The following is a 19,313-nucleotide window of genomic DNA, read 5'->3' as shown; positions in this document are numbered from 1 at the left end:
GAGTGGAATAACATTTGGTTTGCACTTATACACAACTTTACACTTTAAACCAATAAGTTGCTTTTTAGCAGCAGTATTCCCTTTACACAGTAGCAGTTCTTGCACTGTCTGAGCTCAGTGTGCTGACTTTATTTGAAACGTTCCACTGCTGTGAAACAAACGGTCTCTCTGTTTTCATTACAGTCAGAGCATGTGAATGCAGCTCCCCCTGTCCATCAATATAATGTACTGTCACTCCGAGGTTGTTACAGGTGGTTACCCAGCGAGGTCCAGTAGTCTCCAGTGAGAGCAACAGTTGGTGCACGTTGTAACGCCGTCGCTTTCGTAGTCCTCTCCTTTTCATACAACTCGTGCATTGTTCTTGTGATGGTGGTCTTGAGGGAGGCTCATAGTTCCGTCATTGGTTGCGATCCTATCTTCCACAATACTAATCGGCCTGCAGTTTGAAGCTATTATATCATATTATATTGTATTATATTATATCTTCTACAATACTAATCGGCCTGCAGTTTGAAGCTATTATATCATATTATATTATATTATATTATATCTTCTACAATACTAACCGGCCTGACGTTTGAAGCTATCCACTTCGCTATAGCATTTGTTAGCTTGTCTTACTTTTGGTTATCTATAACGTACTTCTCCCACACGCTGCATCCAACGTAGTCTGCCGAAGCACCAAACACTGGAGAGAGAAACTCCCTCTGGATTGATTTTAATAACTATTATCATATTAGTATTGGATCTAATTGCTTACTTTTAATGGTGCAAAAATACATGTGGACGCCACTTTATTTAGTCTGTGATTGATCAGGGTGACATATTGTATCTTCGCGCTGCCCTGATTCAGTGTAAGTCTATCTCTACGCTGCATTCTTACTGCATTGGTGGGTTGGACATTAGCTTATAAAGCGTCATGGACAGATCTCTGTAAGAGGCTCTGTGTCGTCTCTGGTAGTTAGTGGTTGCTTTTCATTGTACAGATCTGGGGAAGACTTACGCACCAAGGGCCCTCGAATAATCAGCAAAAAGATCTCAAATTAATTTATATCCACTGATGAATTTAGGCATACAGACAGTGGTGACGGAGGCATGTGGTTGTGTTTGAATAGTTTCTGTTTTATTGTGGATTTTTCTGTTCATGTTGTATTTTGCTGTGGTTTTGTACAGCTGCTACCTCGGCCAGGTCTCTCTTGTAAAGCAGATTTAAAGATCTCAGTGGAAAATATTTGAGCAGCTTAATTAACGACGCGTCCTTCCACATCGTGTCTTTGTCTTTGTCAGAAAACAATTACTGACTCTTTATTCTTATTTGAGTTTCCAGCCTTATCACTGAGTCCATGGTATTCCTCCCTTTTCTGAAACCACTCTGATAAGATTCCTTTCTCAAGCTCATATGACAGCCTTTCAGTTACCATCCATTATCTTGCATATTAAATGTTAATGCTGTTGGCCTGTAACTAGTAAGTTTAGCTGGATCCTCGCCAGGTTTGCTAACTGGATTTATGACTGTTTCTGTCTGTGCACTTGGTTATCTTCCATCCTCCCACTCTGTCTTTGAGGGCGCTCCTTCTTCATGCTTTAACATGACTTTATTACTCTCTCAGCATCTCTGTCAAAGATAATGGTTTATTATTATTATTACAAGTGGTTGCCAACCTGGGGGTCGCCAAAGTGATTTTTTTATTAAATATTAATAAAACTACAAAAAGAGCCTGTGGATTTACTTAAATGATGTGAAAGACGTGTAACTGTAAATACGGAAGCCGAGAACGGCCATGGATTTATTTATTTTTTTGCTGCACTGTTATATCGTGATAACGACTTATTATCTCATTATCTCGATATAACAAAGATCGTTTTCTCGTGATAACTTATTAATTAATAACGTGTTCGTCTTGATTTCGACCTACAAGAGCTGCCACGAACGGCTCCCATTCCAGTGAACAAACTAACGTAAAGTGTAACTTACCGGTAGGCTACAGCTACAGCCAGTGGCTACTGAAGTCGTTTGTGGCAGCTCTTGTAGGTTGAAATCAAGATGAAAAAAGAAAAAGAAAAATCCATGGCCGTTCTCGACTTCTGTCTGTAAATGATAATAAATTACTATTTATTTATAGATGATTTAAATATCTTCATATAAAAAGATAAAAATAAATTTTGCAAATCTATAATTTTATTATCGCAGATATTTACTGTTTATTTAATAGATTCAACTTTTAAATTCAAGTTTAATACTGTAAATACATTTCTAAAATTATGTAAATTAGTGACAATTAACAGTAAAAAGTATTTGTTGTGTAATTTTACATAGATTTGTTTGTTAATTGACAGATATTTTATATATATGTATAATTATGGACGTTTTCACAACAGAAACGTTGAATAAATGTTGTTTATAAGCATTGGTAAACTGTCCAAATACAGTTTTTATCAGTGTAAACAGCAATAATTACTGTAATCTCACAGACAATGACTTTTATTAAAGGTCTATAACTTTTAACATTCACATTAAAACAGTAAATTGAACTGATTATATGTATTATAGCAGAGTTCACCTGTATTTATAGCTCATTGCATTGGTTTTACAGTGTAAATATCTTTAATTAAATTAAAGATGTATTTTATTTATAGAAAATGACTGCATTTTTTGGGAACCACTGGGTTGTTGGGTATTATTGTCCTGTTAAAGGGATACCGGGGTTTTCAGGTGTGTGTTATTTAATTGAATGTATTTATTGATTATTGATTATTGACACTCCGGAGCAGCAGGTGGCGCTAATGCACCAATAAGCTGGATGTCAACCGCAATAAAACCCGACGAAGAAGAGAGTGTTGGTGAAGTTAACATGTGGAGAGACTTCATCTCCTTCTGGTGAGATTATTAACGTACAATTAAACCAATTTAACCCATATTATAACCCACAAATCCCAGCTTTTTATCGCGACCCTGCTGGAGGTGTTTCAGCCGGTAAATTCCCGCGTTTGTGAGCTATTAGCCTGTAGCTTAGCCTCTCTTGCTAACACAGCTAGCAGCGCAGTCGGTTGAGTTCTCTGTTATTTTATTGGTGAACATTATCTGAGCTGGTTCTTAGATTAGTTCAGTGACTGAGAGGAAAGTTTCATCTTCTTTTATCAGACTGTCGAGCCTCAAACCCCGCAGTAACGGACAGAAACGGCCCCGCGCCGATCTCCGTTAAAGAACCGTCAGATTTAACGGTTTCCGTGTCTCCGGTGGACACACACTCACGGTACAACATGTCTGAACGAGTTGTGGAGTCATTGCGACCTCTTTCATTAATTCGGCACACATCCAGTCCAACAAGCACTGATGGTTGTAGTTTAATTGGGACTTTTCTGTCTAATATCCGAAGGGTTGAAGGGGCTCTGTAGTCTTTATGTGTTCTTGTTTTCTGTAGAAGTCTTTATGTAATCTGGTATTTTTAACGCAGATCTCTCAGGACCTGTTCACTGTGTGGAAGATATTTTAGTGCTTACCTTATTGTTTGTTTGGGCTGTTGGTTATTCAGTTATAAATTAAGATTCTTCTCATTTTGGACTTAGTTAACGTACGTAATGACAAACAGCATTATAATGAAGTGTTTGTGTCATCAGTGGTTTTATCTTTAAACCTTTCTGGTTGTGTTTTAGATCCTGAATCAGCAGACGTTATCAGGGAATGTGTTTGAAAGTTTCAAATGGATTTTACAGAACTTTAAAATCACTTGTTTAAACGAAATGAAGTAAATGATTATTTTATTTTATTATTAATGATAATTAATGATAATAACTGATCATTATTGATAATAACTGATCATTAATGATAATAACTGATCATTATTGATAATAAATGATCATTAATGATAATAACTGATCATTATTGATAATAACTGATTATTAATGATAATAAATGATCATTAATGATAATAACTGATCATTATTGATGATAACTGATCATTATTGATGATAACTGATCATTAATGATAATAACTGATCATTATTGATGATAACTGATCATTATTGATAATAACTGAAGCTACACTGTGTGTGCAGATGGAGAACTACAGTAAGGCTCGGACGGTGGAGCAGCCGTCTGTCTGTCCGTTCCCCGGCCTCCCCCCCGACACGCCGGAGGTCCACGTCAAAGACGGCAGCAAGATCCGCAACCTGCTGCGCTACGCCCTGAGCCGTGTGGAGGCCAACCCCCGAGCGCCTGAGGACGAGGGACGCCCCGCGCCGGAGGAAGGAGGCGTGGCTGTGGAGGGACAACAGGAAGCGAAGGGCCGTCCGCTCTGCAAACAGATTGTCTTCACGGCGACCGGGAAGGGCGTGTCCAAAGCCATAACGTGTGCCGAGATCGTGAAGCGGCGCGTGAAGGGGCTCCACCAGCTCACCAGGCTGCTGTACAGCACCGCGGTGGAGGTGTGGGAGCCGCTGGAGCCCGCCGCCGGCCTCGACAGCCTGACGGTCAGCAGGAACGTGCCCGCCATCTGGGTCCTCCTCTCCAGAGAGCCGCTGGACTGCAGCCAGCCCGGATACCAGGCGCCGGGACGCTACGACGCCCTGTGGGCTCAGTCCGCCAGCAGGGAGGAGGGCGGAGGGTCCGCCGGGCAGAGACCGGGACACAAGAGGAAGAAAGGAGGAGGAGGTGGAGGAGGAGCAGGAGGTGGCAGAGGGAGAGGACCCGGACGTCAGGCTGGACGGTCCAGAGAACCGGCTAAAGGCCCGAGCTGACGGAGCTGTAAACTGTAAAGACTAAAACGATGTGAGACATTTCGTGGACACTTTGGTCCGATCAGCGTCCGTGTTTCCAGGCAGACGTTAGTTTGTGTTAGCCGTTGTTTCTTTAACCTGAAGAGACTTCAACCTTTTCCCTTAAAGGACTTTATCACTGAGTGAACTGACTTTATTCAACACACACAGAACAGCTGGAAGTTTTTAGATTATTTCTTATGAAAACTTCTTTTTCTGATATTTTTAGAATTTGTTTTTGCTTCTTTCTTCTTCTCCCTGATGTTTGGCCGTTGTACTAATGCAGTTTGTGTTCAGATATTAAATAATTCACTGTGAGTTATTTTAAGTTAAACATTCTTAAGTAGTTGTAACTTTTTTTTTTCACAATACAAATAAAAAATTCTAAATAAAGACAATGTCACTTAAAATTGACAAATATAATTTTAATGTTAAATGAACTTGAATAAATATATTGTTGATGAGTAAAATATATATATTTTCCAAGAAGAACTTGCGACCCCTCCATGAAGCTTTGGTGACCCCTAGTGGCGTCCCGACCCCCAGGTTGGGAACCACTGACATAAGCAGCATAATAGAATTAATTAATTGAATATTAATCGCGATTACAATCTCTGCTTCCCATGATTAAATGAATGTGATAATAATAACCGAACATTTCCTGCTGCTGCACCTTCACATTAAAAGCATTTAGCTGCCGGATAATGAGTTGACTTTTATTTTGAAGCAAGCAACTCAAGTAGTTTTGTGTGTTTTCTGCCTACTTTTACTTTTACGTTCTACATAAACCTTCTCAAAATATTATATATAATTCCGTACTTTCTCCTCCTAAACACAGGTCGTTACTTTAGTTTTAATGCATTTGAGGGGAATTATTATTTTGCATTATTGCACGCCTTCCTAACATCAAGACCGGAGCGTGATGGACGTAACGTGAGGAAACTGACAGAGGCGGTCGGTGGAAATGTCCTTCAGAGAAACCAAGAGAATACTTTTTACTTTGAGTATATTCGGGGTTCCCACTGGTCCTGGAAAACCTGGAAACAACCTGGATTCAAATGACCAAATATCCTAAAACTAATCCAAAGCAAAGTGGAACAGATCTTTTCGACTTTTTCCAGAGCTGCAAGTAAAGTTCTAAACTCTCCATTCATACAGACTATTAATGATGAAATATCTTGTTGCTGTGGTTGATAAATACATGAACACTCGATTGATGCCGTCAGTTTACCGGAAGCTTTTGAGCGTTTGTGAGCGTCTTCACAAACAAAGTAAAGACAGTGAATCAGTACTTTTCCTTGAGTAAAGTTTATATTTTGTATTTATATTTATGTAAATAGTATTTTGTTACGATGATTATTGTGAAGTAGAAAGTAGGGAATGGACGCAGTTAACAGGCAGTCCCTCCAGGACTTCTCAGGGTCCTGATACCACAGCGTCCACTCTCTCTCATCAATCTATCATCCAGTAATACTCACAAACTATTCAACCTAATGCAGCTTTTTTTACTGTAGAAAAACAAGATCCTTTTATTTTCAGTTGATAAATGACAACAAGTTATTGCACTCAACAAGAAAGGTACATAACACAAATACTAGACCCAGACAACAACAACAACACAAACAATCAGACTAGACAACATACAAAAACAGATAATTAAAGAAACAACAAAGAACAAAACAAACTAAAGTTATCATCCTCCATATTATAACAATATAATAATTTAATGCACACAGACAATGTAGATATAATAATATATAATAAAGTTGCAAAACCTTTAGAAATGATTTTGGCCCGTTTTCTCCAATAAACGCTCCCAACAGAGAAGAACCCTTTATGTCTCCTTGGAGAACATGTACGAGCCTTTCCAACGGGAGAACGTTAAGAAACCAACTTGAAACTGATGGTTTGTCATCGTCTACCCAGTGCTGTAGGACTGATAACCGTGCACAGTACCATGGATGAGCAGCACTGCAGAGGGTTGAGCTCAATAGGACGCCGTATTACAGGTCACTCTCTGTGACCAGTTTCAACCCAAATTTGATGAACTTCGGACGGAGCGGCTTTGCAGCTTCTAATCTCCCGTGTGTAGAGACGGTGAGCAGTCTGCTGAGGATCCTGGTGACATCTTGTGTCCACGTTGATCCTTTTATCTCCTCAGTCGGCCTCCCGGGCTCTCAGCTGCTTACAGCACAAGAGGATTAGAGTTTCCCTGCAGGATCAGAGCAGAGCATCAGGCAGTGGAACCAGAGAATGGAGCGTGGTGGACCGGTGGAGGCGTTCAGGCTGCTGCTGGTCTGCTGGCTGGTTGTCGGGCCGGTGCTGGCCCAGGCCCGCCACCCTCTGCCTGTGCTGTGGGTAATGCCCGTCAGCTCCGGGTTGGGGAAGGAGAACCTGACCGCCGCTGTGGCACCGGCTGTCAAACTGGCTCTGCAGGATCTACAGAGACAACCACCGCCGCTGGGAAACTACGAGATCCAGCTCCAGCTGCTGGACTCACAGGTGGGTCTCAGACTCTGTCCTCTTCCTCTGTCTGGAACCAGTATCACACTTATGTTTTCATCCCATGTTTCAGTGTGATCCTGCTAAATCACTCAAAGCTCTGTTTGATGCCATGTGGGCGGGACCAAAGTACCTGCTGGTGTTCGGAGGGGTGTGTCCATCTGTGATGGCGCTGATTGCTCGCTCTCTGCCAGCTCTCAACCTGGTGCAGGTACACTGGTCCACTTCAGGTTTATTGTTATTATTATTAAGTTGGTGCTCGTGTTTTTGACGCATCTGTTGATTCATGTCCTCTGATGTCCCAGGTATCTTTTGCGGCCTTGCCCCCTAGTCTGTCCAACAGGAAGTGGTACAGGAACCTGTTCAGCACAGTGCCGTCGGACCGGGCTCTGAACCAGGCCACAGTGAAGCTGCTGCAGCGCTACAGGTGGAGCAGAGTCGGTATCGTCACACAGGAAGGACCCAGACTCTCAGAGGTGATGCTGAGTATTATTCCTGATACTAATGAGGATGCTGGTAACGTCCTTGAGCCCCACCAACAAGCCAAAGTCTGTTTCAATCACTACCTGGGTGGCAAACCTTTTTTTTAGAAATCAGACCTGGAATCTTGTAAAAGGTTATAATCCAGAAATGGTCCTGTTTTGTCCACTGGAAGGGCCCAGAAGAGGGCACTTCATACCCCTTTGCCCCCTATATTTGTACCTTCATAAGGCGGTAAGAATCTCTACCTGATTCTCTGTGTTGGTGCAGATGAAGAAGGATCTGATCAGACAGCTGCTGAAGGCTGAAGTCCAGGTTGTTTCCACAGAAAGTCTCTCTGAAGACGTCTGCAGCAGCGTGAAGAAGCTGAAGGTACTGACCCCCGTCGATTATTGTACGCACAGATTTAGATTTAACGCAGAGGTAGAATCTGTTTATGTCATGATGCCAAATGATTCCTTTATTCTATTACAGGAAAGTGATGTTCGGATCATCATCGCACAGTTTAAAGAGGATTCTGCCTCTGAGGTTTTCTGCTGTGTAAGTACACTTATAGCCAAAGGTAGGTGGTCTGTTTTTCCTTGGCCCTCTTAGATATAATGAAAGGAAATCTAAATACAGCAGCGTACAGTGATATTTGAAAGCCAGCTCCATAAATAATCCCTGTGAGCAGAAAGCTCAGAATTCAGACTGCTCTGAACGTTTCCAACCTCCTTTTTCAACCTCACATGTCCAGCTGACGTCGGCTCATCACAGATGTCTTTATATGGTTATGTGCTCCAGGCTGAGCACGACTGAGCACGTCCAAGAAGTACAGGGACCCGCTCAGTTTTTCCTGTTGTGAGACAGATTTTCTAGCTTGTCCTCTGATGTCCTGCAGCTTCTCTGCCTCAACTCTCTTACAGAGCTTACTGATGCACATTTACTCGTAGCTATTAGCTTACTGCTAACTTCTGCTAACGGACTGGGAGCTCGAGGCCCTGGGGCTACCGTTAAATACAGACACTGAGCTCCCAGTCCGGGCAGAGTCACCGAATAGGATGGGTCTTAACTGCTAACCAGCCTACAGCAGCTACAGTTAGCAGCTAAAGTAGCTAACCGCTAACAACAAGTAGCTACGGCTGTATGTCCATCAGGAAACTCCCAGAGCAGCCGGAGGACATCAGAGACAATATTCACCTCCATAAAATCTGATCCAGTTTCACCAAAATCACTGATAAAATGATAAAGTTGAGCTTTTGTACAGGAATCACTGAAACACAAGAACTAAGAATATAGAGCTGAAAATGAGCGTTATAGGTTTAATGAATATTACACTGACACATACGAGAACGTTGAGCTGTCCGCATACTTTTGACCACATATTTTGTGAACCCAGCAATACGACACAAAACCTGCCTGAAAAAGAGCCAAGAAGTAGATTCTGAACAGTGCAGATGAACTGGCTCTCTTCACAAGGGGTCCAGCGAGTGTTAATGGAGGCGATAAAATCCTGTTTCACTGTTCTTGCTGATAAAAGTGTTCCAGGATTAATTTGATAACAGCAGCTGCTGTCTGTGGGACTCTCAGGCCTACAGGCTGAACCTGTTTGGACCTCGGTACCAGTGGATCGTTGCTGACGGAGGAACGTCTGGATGGAGGCTGGGGTGGCAGGGTTCTGGCTGTACGGCCGACAGTCTGCTGACGGCTGCGGACGGATCCATCCGGCTGCAGATGAAACAGCTCAGCAGCACGAACACACCGGGAGTCTCTGGACGGGTCAGTTCTGGTCTCTTCTATGTGCGCTGTTTCAGTAATGACTCTGACTGACTGTTGTTAACTGCAGACTCCTCAGGACTACCAGGACTCCTACCTCAGACAGCTGATCCAGGAGGGGTCAAAGGTCAGCGGCCTCCACGCCTTCGCCTACGACGCTGTTTGGGTCGCTGCCAAAGCTCTCAGTCAGGTGATGGAGGCTGTGAAACACAGAGAGAAGTACAGCGTCCAGAGGAACGTCAGTGTCAGTGAGGAGGAGGTCCACAGGATGCTGCTGGAGGCCCTGAAGCAGACGCAGTTTGAAGGAGTCACAGTGAGCGCATCCACACACACACCTGTAACACACACCTATAACACACACCTGTAACACACACCTATAACACACACCTGTAACACACACCTATAACACACACCTGTAACACACACCTGTAACACACACCTATAACACACACCTGTAACACACACCTGTAACACACCTATAACACACACCTGTAACACACACCTGTAACACACCTGTAACAAACACCTGTAACACACACCTATAATCACACCTATAACACACACCTATAACACACATCTGTAACACACCTATAACACACACCTATAATCACACCTATAACACACACCTGTAACACACACCTATAACACACACCTGTAACACACCTGTAACAAACACATGTAACACACCTATAACACACACCTGTAACACACACCTATAACACACACCTCTAACAAACCTGTAACACACGCCTGTAACACACAGCTGTAACACACCTGTAACACACACCTGTAACACACCTGTAACACACAGCTGTAACACACCTGTAACACACACCTGTAACACACACCTGTAACACACACCTATAACACACAGCTGTAACACACCTGTAACACACACCTGTAACACACAGCTGTAACACACCTGTAACACACCTGTAACACACACCTGTAACACACCTGTAACACACAGCTGTAACACACAGCTGTAACACACCTGTAACACACCTGTAACACACACCTGTAACACACCTGTAACACACAGCTGTAACACACCTGTAACACACCTGTAACACACAGCTGTAACACACCTGTAACACACACCTGTAACACACACCTATAACACACAGCTGTAACACACCTGTAACACACACCTGTAACACACAGCTGTAACACACCTGTAACACACCTGTAACACACACCTGTAACACACACCTGTAACACACCTGTAACACACCTGTAACACACACCTGTAACACACACCTGTAACACACCTGTAACACACCTATAACACACACCTGTAACACACACCTGTAACACACCTGTAACACACCTGTAACACACACCTGTAACACACACCTGTAACACACCTGGCACTACAGTATTTATTATATGAATGTTTTAAAATGTCTCCAGGGTCCAGTTTCCTTTCGGAACGGAGACAGAATGACGTCGATGGAGCTGATCCAGTTTCAAGGTGCTTTAAATCAGCTGATGCTCGTCTGTACAGGCAGCATGTTAATATTAATGAGTCTGTACATTCACAACCTGTGTGTGTGTGTGTGTGTGTGTGTGTGTGTGTGTGTGTGTGTGTGTGTGTGTGTGTGTGTGTGTGTGTGTCTGTGTGTGTGTGTGTGTGTCTGTGTGTGTGTGTGTGTGTGTGTGTGTGTGTGTGTGTGTGTCTGTGTGTGTGTGTGTGTGTGTGTGTGTGTGTGTGTGTGTGTGTGTGTGTGTGTGTGTGTGTGTGTGTGTGTGTCTGTGTGTGTGTGTGTGTGTGTGTGTGTGTGTGTGTGTGTGTGTGTGTGTGTGTGTGTGTGTGTGTCTGTGTGTGTGTCTGTGTGTGTGTGTCTGTGTGTGTGTGTGTGTGTGTGTGTCTGTGTGTGTGTGTGTGTGTGTGTGTGTGTGTGTGTGTGTGTGTGTGTGTGTGTCTGTGTGTGTGTGTCTGTGTGTGTCTGTGTGTGTGTGTGTGTGTGTGTGTGTGTGTGTCTGTGTGTGTGTGTGTGTGTGTCTGTGTGTGTGTGTCTGTGTGTCTGTGTGTCTGTGTGTGTGTGTCTGTGTGTGGTGTGTCTGTGTGTGTGTGTGTGTGTGTCTGTGTGTGTGTGTGTGTGTGTGTGTGTGTGTGTGTGTGTGTGTGTGTGTGTGTGTGTGTGTGTGTGTGTGTCCTCAGGTAGCAGTGGTGTGTTGGTGGGAGACTTCAGTACTTCCACCCAACAGCTCCGACTGATGAACCACCTGCTGAGGTTTAAAGGTGAGATAACGGTTTCCACTCTCGTGGTCTCCGGTTCTGAAATCATGCTAACAGACTGAGACTGGACCTCGATTCTAACTGGCTGTTTGCTCCTGCAGGTCCAGGACCACCCAGAGACCGGACTCTGGTCCTCGTACAGCAGCAGCACATCAGCCTCCTTCTGTACAGCGCCGTATCATCAGCTGCGTCTGTGACCATCATCATCGCTCTGACGGCCCTCCTCCTCGCCGTCGTCAACCGTAAACGGTAAACGGGTACAGCCTCAGTGTCGGACGCGGATCTGACGGCTCCTGGTTTCATCACTGTTGTTTGTGTGTGTGCCCCCCCCCCGCAGGCTGCTGAAGTCAGGCGGTGGATCCCAGGACGAGCTGCTGCTGCTGGGCATCCTGCTGTCCTCCTCCTCAGTCCTGATGTCCGGCCTGGACGGAGCCTCGCTGTCCGACCAAACATCTGAGGTCCTCTGTTCTGTGAGTTCAGGCAGCTGCAGACACAGCTTAGCTACAGTTAGTTAATAATGTTAATAATGTTAATAATGGCCGACCAATCAACCAGCAAATGGCAAACCAGCGGGATCAGCCCTGTGAGTCTGGATGAAGCTATGCTACAACCCGTTCACTTATTGGCAATAAAAAGTGATTAATACATACAAACTAAATGCTACCTATAAGTAAAGTTGTGAATGGAGTATTTTCACAGTGTGGCGTTCGTACTTCCACCCACTGCTAGGTTCGTCTGTGGACTCTCTCCGTGGGACACACTCTGGCCTTCGCTGTGCTGTTCACCAGAACATGGAGGCTTCATTCGCTCTGCAGCTTCACACAGACGGTAACCGCTGACCCAGCTTGCAAACACACAGATCTGACCGTCGGACTCTGGGAATGAAATGTTGTCTGTCTGTGTTTCCGTCTGCAGCGAGCCGGCTGTGTGCTGCTCTGGATGCTCCTGCTGGATGTGTTTGTTTTAACCTCCTGGCAAATCCTGGACCCCCTCAGACGGGTGGTGCTGCAGCATAGCTTAGAGGTAACAGTAACACCGAGGACGGATCCTGTACTTACGTAGAAGTACAACAATGTAGAAGTACTTTATTACCTGAACTGTAAATCCCAAATAGTAATAATTTCTTCCAGAAGGATCCTGCTGATCAGGACGTTGTCATCCGACTGACCTCTGAACGCTGCAGCAGCGCCAACATGGAGCTGTGGCTGACGGCTGTCTGCGGATACAAAGGACCTCTACTGGTCAGTACTGACACAACACGCCAACAGACAATGTTAGGTTGTACTGTATAGCAGGTAATGCTAATATTAAAGGGTCCATATGTGAGTCAGTGTGTGAGCAGAGAGTGAACGGGTTGTAGTGGAGCTCTGTCCCTCTGCTGTCTGTGGACTGATCTCTATGTGTCTCTATGTAGGATGAGGGTCAAAGGTTGTGACCTTTATGCTCCCGAGTGCCAACAGTGGGCGACACAGAGTCCAACACAGAGTCCACAACCCAGAGTCCAACACAGAGTCCACAACACAGAGTCCAACCCAGAGTCCACAACACAGAGTCCAACACAGAGTCCAACACAGAGTCCACAACACAGAGTCCAACACAGAGTCCACAACACAGAGTCCACAACACAGAGTCCAACACAGAGTCCACAACACAGAGTCCAACACAGAGTCCACAACACAGAGTCCAACACAGAGTCCACAACACAGAGTCCACAACACAGAGTCCAACACAGAGTCCACAACACAGAGTCCACAACACAGAGTCCACAACACAGAGTCCAACACAGAGTCCACAACACAGAGTCCACAACACAGAGTCCAACACAGAGTCCACAACACAGAGTCCAACACAGAGTCCAACACAGAGTCCACAACACAGAGTCCACAACACAGAGTCCAACACAGAGTCCACAACACAGAGTCCACAACACAGAGTCCAACACAGAGTCCAACACAGAGTCCAACACAGAGTCCACAACACAGAGTCCAACACAGAGTCCACCACAGAGTCCACAACACAGAGTCCAACACAGAGTCCACAACACAGAGTCCACAACACAGAGTCCACAACACAGAGTCCAACACAGAGTCCACAACACAGAGTCCAACACAGAGTCCACAACACAGAGTCCAACACAGAGTCCACAACACAGAGTCCACAACACAGAGTCCAACACAGAGTCCACAACACAGAGTCCACAACACAGAGTCCACAACCAACACAGAGTCCACAACACAGAGTCCACAACACAGAGTCCAACACAGAGTCCACAACACAGAGTCCAACACAGAGTCCACAACACAGAGTCCACAACACAGAGTCCACAACACAGAGTCCAACACAGAGTCCACAACACAGAGTCCACAACACAGAGTCCACAACACAGAGTTCAACACAGAGTCCACAACACAGAGTCCAACACAGAGTCCAACACAGAGTCCACAACACACAGTCCAACACAGAGTCCACCACAGAGTCCACAACACAGAGTCCACAACAGTCACTAGAAGCTGGGGTTGTCCAGCTAGCAGTGTCTTGGCGTTGCGGTGTGGGTCTGGTGTCGGTTGCTTCGTGGTGTTGGCTGATGGGCTGATGTGTAAACAGCGAGCTAGTTAGTAGCATGGAGCTAACGGTCCAAATAAAATATAGGAACATTGCAGATATATAATTTATTTTGCTGATGCCCAGGATGATGCTCGCAACAGGACGCCGACTGCAACCGTTCACTGTGCCGAGGTCCCAAACTTCAGTGTATTAAAATAACGACGTGGTGTTTTTCCGTCAGGGTCTCGGATGTTTCGTGGCCTGGACCATCAGGACCGCGCCGGCCGATCATCCCGCCGTCAGCAGTAAACACCTGACCCTGAGTATGTTCGCTGTGACGGGGTTCAGTGTGGCAGGAGTGACGGGATCCCTGCTGACGTCCCACAATCCTCCTGTTCAGTTCTGTGTGACCGGCGTCCTCATCCTCTGCTGTAACATCTGCACCCTGAGCTGGTTGTTCGGACCAAAGGTCAGTGCCACGCTAAGTGAACTCTAACAAATGGTTGAAAAATATTTCAATGTAGTTTCTAACAGGCTGATTATGATCTCATCGTAACAGTACTCCTTATAAAACTACTGACAGAGCCATCAACAAGCACCTGGCGACAGTGGCAAGGAAAAACACTATTTGTCATAATACATAGTTTATATAGTATCGTGGATGTTGTTAGCTGATGAAGTAATTTGACAAGCTAGCGTTAGCCCCGGGAATCTGGGTAAATAAATTAGTAAATTAAGTGTTTGAGTGCCGGATAACGTTAGCTTGCCTGAAAGCTAATGTAGAGTTCGCTCACGTTAGCAAATTACCAATTACCAAATTAATGCTACTTCACCAGCTAAAGTGATCCACTAACTTATGTATTGTGACACACAGTGTTGAGTGTGTTCAACAATAAATAATGTATTAGTGCTAAGTTAGCTGGCTAGCAATTTGTTTGCATTAGCGATCAAGTTAACGCCGGCCGTTTGTAGACGTTAGCAAACTCCTTTTTCACCTGTTTTTATTTCTTTTTATTTCTCTGCAGGTTTTGTTTTTGTGTCTGAACGGCAGCGAGCTGCAGGGTGAAGCTGCAGAGGGCGACGACGGAGAACACGAAGTCGAGCAGCTGAGCAGGTTAAACCAGCAGCTGAAGAGTCAAACTGCACAGGTGAGGACATCAGTGAGGAGACTGCCGTGTGTCCGACTGATGGTTAAGTGAATTAACACTGCAGCGCTGTTTGTTGTGTTCTTTGCAGCTCGACGTAGAAATAGAAACCATCACCATGCAACTCTCCGAGGAGTCAGCTCCTGACTCGAAGCCTCACATGACGACAGAAACAAACAACGGTAATAAAAACATGAAGTCGTACAAAGATACTGTGAAACCGAAAAGGTCTAAAACTCAACTCAGAGTACTGCATGAAATCTCCACAAGTGTACAGGAACCCAACAATTGTCAATGTGCCCCACGGCCCACCAGACTCCATTGACAAAATCAGTAACTTTATCTTGCAGATAATTGTAAAACACACTACAGAGTGGACAGAAATAAAATAAAACTCCACTAACAGTAGTTGTTTCTGCCACTGACAGACTCAGGTTGTTATAGTCAGTGTCTGACAGCATTATGGAAAGGATCCCTACAGAGATAGACCTTTAGTTTAACCACAAACAGCCGTAATATCACTATCACTCTCCACCAGACTCCAGAGACACAAACACTCATTTTACCTTCAGATCATCAGAACTTCATTAAAGTGGACAGAAACAGAATAAAACTCATTAAAAGCGTCTCTGTTAGTGTTTCCAACAATCACCAACTCTGGTTTGGTGGAAATAAATCCTTAATTCACCGACGTAGATGATAAAAACAGCAGTTTCAGTCGGAGCAGACCGGCTATGGAAACAAACCACAGAGAGGCTGCGATACAACACAGGCAGAGGGAGAGAGACACCATGTGACTCTGTGTATAGAGAACAGCTGTTTGCTGCTTCATAATCTCCTTTAAACTGGAGTCAGTATTATAACAGAACTCCGTTTACAGCTTACGTTAGTGTTAACTGCTCCAGTCTCTCTAATCGGTATCATTATCAACCTTTTCCTCTCAGCAGGCGAGGTCAGATCTGTGACGTGGACTCATGTGGTTCAGGTCTGCTCTGAGGACAGAAGCTCAGAGAGGCAACTCACAAGTCCAGACAGCATCAACTCTCCTGAACGGTGAGTCCAGAACAAACCAGCCATTTTATGAACTCACTACAGACAGTGGGACAGTTTCATTCTATCAAACTTTGAGATGTTTGTTCACATTTTTGTTTTGACTGTTTATTTTGGAAATGTGGTAGAGAAAATAAATTTGAAAGGAAACTTGTCTTATAAGTGAGTTGAGCCAGAAAGCTAACATTAAGGATGAGGCACTGAAGGATTTTCACATATTAGAATGAATGAAGAGTTGGAGTTTTTGCATGTTTTCAACTGTTTTAACAGAGTTTTCTTGGTTTAATTTCCTTCCTTCCTTCCTCTCAGTGTGCGGCGCCGGCTGTCCGTGCAGCTGCCCATCCTCCATCATTCCTACCTGCCTGCCGTCGGTGGCGTCAGCGCCAGCAGCTCCAGTCTGTTCGGCAGCCGGGAGGCCTTCGTTTACGCCGATGGCAACTTTGTGTACGACTGACGCCACATTACTGCTCAACCAATCAGACGGCAGCTGTGACTGACTGTATTTATTTCTATAGACCAGGGGTCACCAACCTTTTTGAAACTGAGAGCTACTTTATGGGCACTGAGTCATACGAAGGGCTACCAGTTTGATACACTCTTCTGAAATAACAAATTTGCTCAGTTTGCCTTTAGTTATATATTATTATTATTATTATTATTATTATTATTAATAATGATTAATGATACTCATCTATGTGAAGACACTGATCACGTTAATGATTTCTCACAATAATTATCAACAATGACTTTACAAGGTGGAAAACAGATAATATCAATATTCAACACTTTATTTCTATTAATCTCAGCAAATGTTAAAATTTTCAGATGATCACTTCTTATAACATTAGCCACTAAAACTTTTAACAAATCATGACCTATGTTGCACCATGTTTGAAAAAGTTATCAATTATGTAATGTTTAAGAAAAATCAACTTTCATATTTTTAAATAAATCTTTTCACATTTTGAACTAATGATCAAATCTGCTGCATTTTTAACAAAATTAAATCTGTTACATTTCATGGACACACTTTTGAATTGAACACAATGTTTCAATATTTTAATTAACTTTGCCATGGCACTGCCATGTTGCCACTGACAACATCTGGTATCTGTTTCTTTGTTAGAGTGAAGACTGGCAGTGCAAGCTGTTCACCAGTGTATCGTAATCTGGTCGGCCATGTTACCGGACATATGGTGCTATCCATTTGTCTCGTGAACTCGGAGCCGAGTTGTTCTGCCGCGAGAACGTGACGTCATTGCCTGGCTTGTACCACTGATAGCTCCAGTTTGTCTTTGCACATTACGAGTCAGAAAGAAGTGCAGCAGCTGTGTTGTTATTGTTTGTGGCTCATCTAAACAAGCTCAATGTGAAATAATAATAATGTTTTTCTACAGAAACAAACATTTCAAGTAATTCCGTTATTGCAAGTCTTACATTTCAATAACATTTTGCCATTTTCGCCTATTTAAATTTCAACAAGTGCTGTGGCATTTGTCTCGAGCCACCAGGGGCCACCAGGAGCCACCAGGGACCTCCAGGGGCCTCCAGGAGCCACCAGGGGCCTCCAGTGGCAGGCTAGTGTTATTGTTAGCTACATTAGCCTATTTAGAAAACCAGCTTGAAAACAAAACTTTACATTGTATTGAACTCACAGCAACACGGTGCAATGCATAAACTGGTGACCGGACTAAAGCAGCAATGTAAACAGTGTGTAGGAGCATTTAAAATCGTCATTAAAACGACCAACGTAGCACAAATACAAAGAACATACATCTCAATATGGACGCTGCCATCTTTGTTTTGCGGGTCGTATGTGCCCCCCCATCCAGCTCGGTGAACCCTCAGGAACACCGAGCTGGACGTCTGATATTACGACCACAAGGGGGCGTGTCTCGGTGAAATCTCGCGAGATAGCTGCGAGATTTACACTTTCCAACTCGGGTTCCAAGTTCACGAGACAAATGGAAAGCACCAATAGCCGACACTCGTCTAGCCATCGTAGATGCCCCCAGTTGGACATCGGAGAGAGTGGAGATTCGATCAGTTCCATTTTTCTCGTCTTTAATTACAGTGTTAGCAATTATCATCATTGCTTCTTTGACTACTTCTCCGTCTGAAAATGCCTTCTTCTTCTTCTTTATCAGAAAATGTGTAGCTCTAAACGAGGCTTCGGTTGCTTTTTGGGAGTCTGTCGCAGGCCTCGTGAAAAAAGACTGCTGCTTACCCAAAGCTGCCTTCAGCTCCCAGGCTAACCCGATGGGTAGTTAGCGTGGTAGCCTTTGTGACACGTAAGGAAGTGTCTCTCCACATTGTGCCACAGTCGCCACAGTCGCCTCAGTCGCCTCGCAAATGAGACACACGCAGATGTTTCTTCTCACAGTAGTAAAAAATAACTCTTCCTCTCATTCACTGTGAAATGATTTTGAGTTTTCTTTCTTTTTCTGCCGTGTTTTTTGGGGTAAGAAACCGCATTCAGCTCCCCATCTTCGCTGCGCCCGCGAACGCTGAAGTTTTGTCATGTGCACAATACTGACCTTTGACCTTTCCAACTTGTTGTGTTGTGCTATTTTTAGAACAGGCCTGTGGGCGACTCATGTGGTCCTTGGGGGCGACCTGGTGCCCGCGGGCACCGTGTTGGTGACCCCTGCTATAGACGTATATGGAAATATAAATGGGACCATACATACACAACAGTGCACTTTGTGTTATTGATTGATATCTTGGTTTGTAAGAAAAATAAAATTCTAAAATGAGAAGAAAATGTTTCATCTTCCTGTTTTATATTCCTGAAATGGATTAAATATGTTGAAGAGAAGCTGCTCAGCGTCGTCTGTCCA

General features: G+C 44.1%; 2 protein-coding genes and 1 long non-coding RNA gene across 14 annotated transcripts; 2 read left to right on the top strand and 1 right to left on the bottom strand.

The window, feature by feature from the left end:
- The first annotated feature begins 2,779 nt into the window (after nt 1–2,779).
- rpp25l (ribonuclease P/MRP 25 subunit-like) lies at nt 2,780–5,460 on the top strand. Of its 2 annotated transcripts, none has more exons than XM_051399402.1 (2): nt 2,780–2,878; nt 4,057–5,460. In XM_051399402.1, exon 2 carries the CDS (start codon nt 4,057–4,059, stop codon nt 4,735–4,737), a length of 681 nt encoding a protein of 226 aa, XP_051255362.1. In that variant the 5' UTR covers nt 2,780–2,878; the 3' UTR covers nt 4,738–5,460. The 2 variants fall into 2 exon arrangements, with proteins under 2 accessions (XP_051255362.1, XP_051255363.1); XM_051399403.1 differs by having other exon boundaries at nt 2,832–2,974.
- A 646-nt stretch (nt 5,461–6,106) lies between these two features.
- LOC127362932 (gamma-aminobutyric acid type B receptor subunit 2-like) lies at nt 6,107–19,171 on the top strand. 6 transcript variants are annotated; one of them, XM_051399298.1, is made up of 19 exons: nt 6,108–7,257; nt 7,331–7,468; nt 7,563–7,733; nt 8,008–8,109; nt 8,212–8,277; nt 9,307–9,495; nt 9,563–9,805; nt 10,906–10,966; nt 11,657–11,737; nt 11,836–11,983; nt 12,072–12,204; nt 12,464–12,562; nt 12,650–12,757; nt 12,865–12,975; nt 14,520–14,747; nt 15,304–15,426; nt 15,515–15,605; nt 16,368–16,476; nt 16,783–19,171. In XM_051399298.1, exons 1-19 carry the CDS (start codon nt 7,009–7,011, stop codon nt 16,925–16,927), a joined length of 2,595 nt encoding a protein of 864 aa, XP_051255258.1. In that variant the 5' UTR covers nt 6,108–7,008; the 3' UTR covers nt 16,928–19,171. The 6 variants fall into 6 exon arrangements, with proteins under 6 accessions (XP_051255257.1, XP_051255258.1, XP_051255255.1 ...); XM_051399297.1 differs by having other exon boundaries at nt 6,107–7,257; nt 8,008–8,277; XM_051399296.1 differs by having other exon boundaries at nt 6,143–7,257; nt 10,906–11,737.
- LOC127362994 (uncharacterized) lies at nt 9,700–10,889 on the bottom strand. Of its 6 annotated transcripts, none has more exons than XR_007884621.1 (5): nt 10,753–10,889; nt 10,511–10,691; nt 10,204–10,449; nt 9,958–10,155; nt 9,700–9,905 (listed from the first exon to the last, which is right to left on the bottom strand). It is a non-coding gene; the product is annotated as an uncharacterized LOC127362994 (long non-coding RNA). The 6 variants fall into 6 exon arrangements; XR_007884622.1 differs by having other exon boundaries at nt 9,831–9,879; XR_007884623.1 differs by having other exon boundaries at nt 9,700–9,918; nt 10,145–10,449.
- Nucleotides 19,172–19,313: the final 142 nt, after the last annotated feature.

This window comes from Dicentrarchus labrax, unplaced genomic scaffold (assembly GCF_905237075.1).
Source record: "Dicentrarchus labrax unplaced genomic scaffold, dlabrax2021, whole genome shotgun sequence".
NCBI classification, from domain to species: domain Eukaryota; kingdom Metazoa; phylum Chordata; class Actinopteri; family Moronidae; genus Dicentrarchus; species Dicentrarchus labrax.
The sequence above is the reverse complement of the archived record's forward strand: the minus strand, read 5'-3'. Positions and strand labels throughout refer to the sequence as shown.

Excerpts from the sequence above, each read along its gene's own strand:
- rpp25l (XM_051399402.1), top strand. The coding sequence starts at position 4,057 with ATGGAGAACTACAGTAAGGCTCGGACGGTGGAGCAGCCGTCTGTCTGT.
- LOC127362932 (XM_051399293.1), top strand. The coding sequence starts at position 7,009 with ATGGAGCGTGGTGGACCGGTGGAGGCGTTCAGGCTGCTGCTGGTCTGC. Across the intron at positions 11,738-11,835 it reads CCACCTGCTGAGGTTTAAAG|GTCCAGGACCACCCAGAGAC; the intron begins GTGAGATAACGG and ends TTGCTCCTGCAG. Across the intron at positions 15,606-16,367 it reads GACGACAGAAACAAACAACG|CAGGCGAGGTCAGATCTGTG; the intron begins GTAATAAAAACA and ends TTTTCCTCTCAG.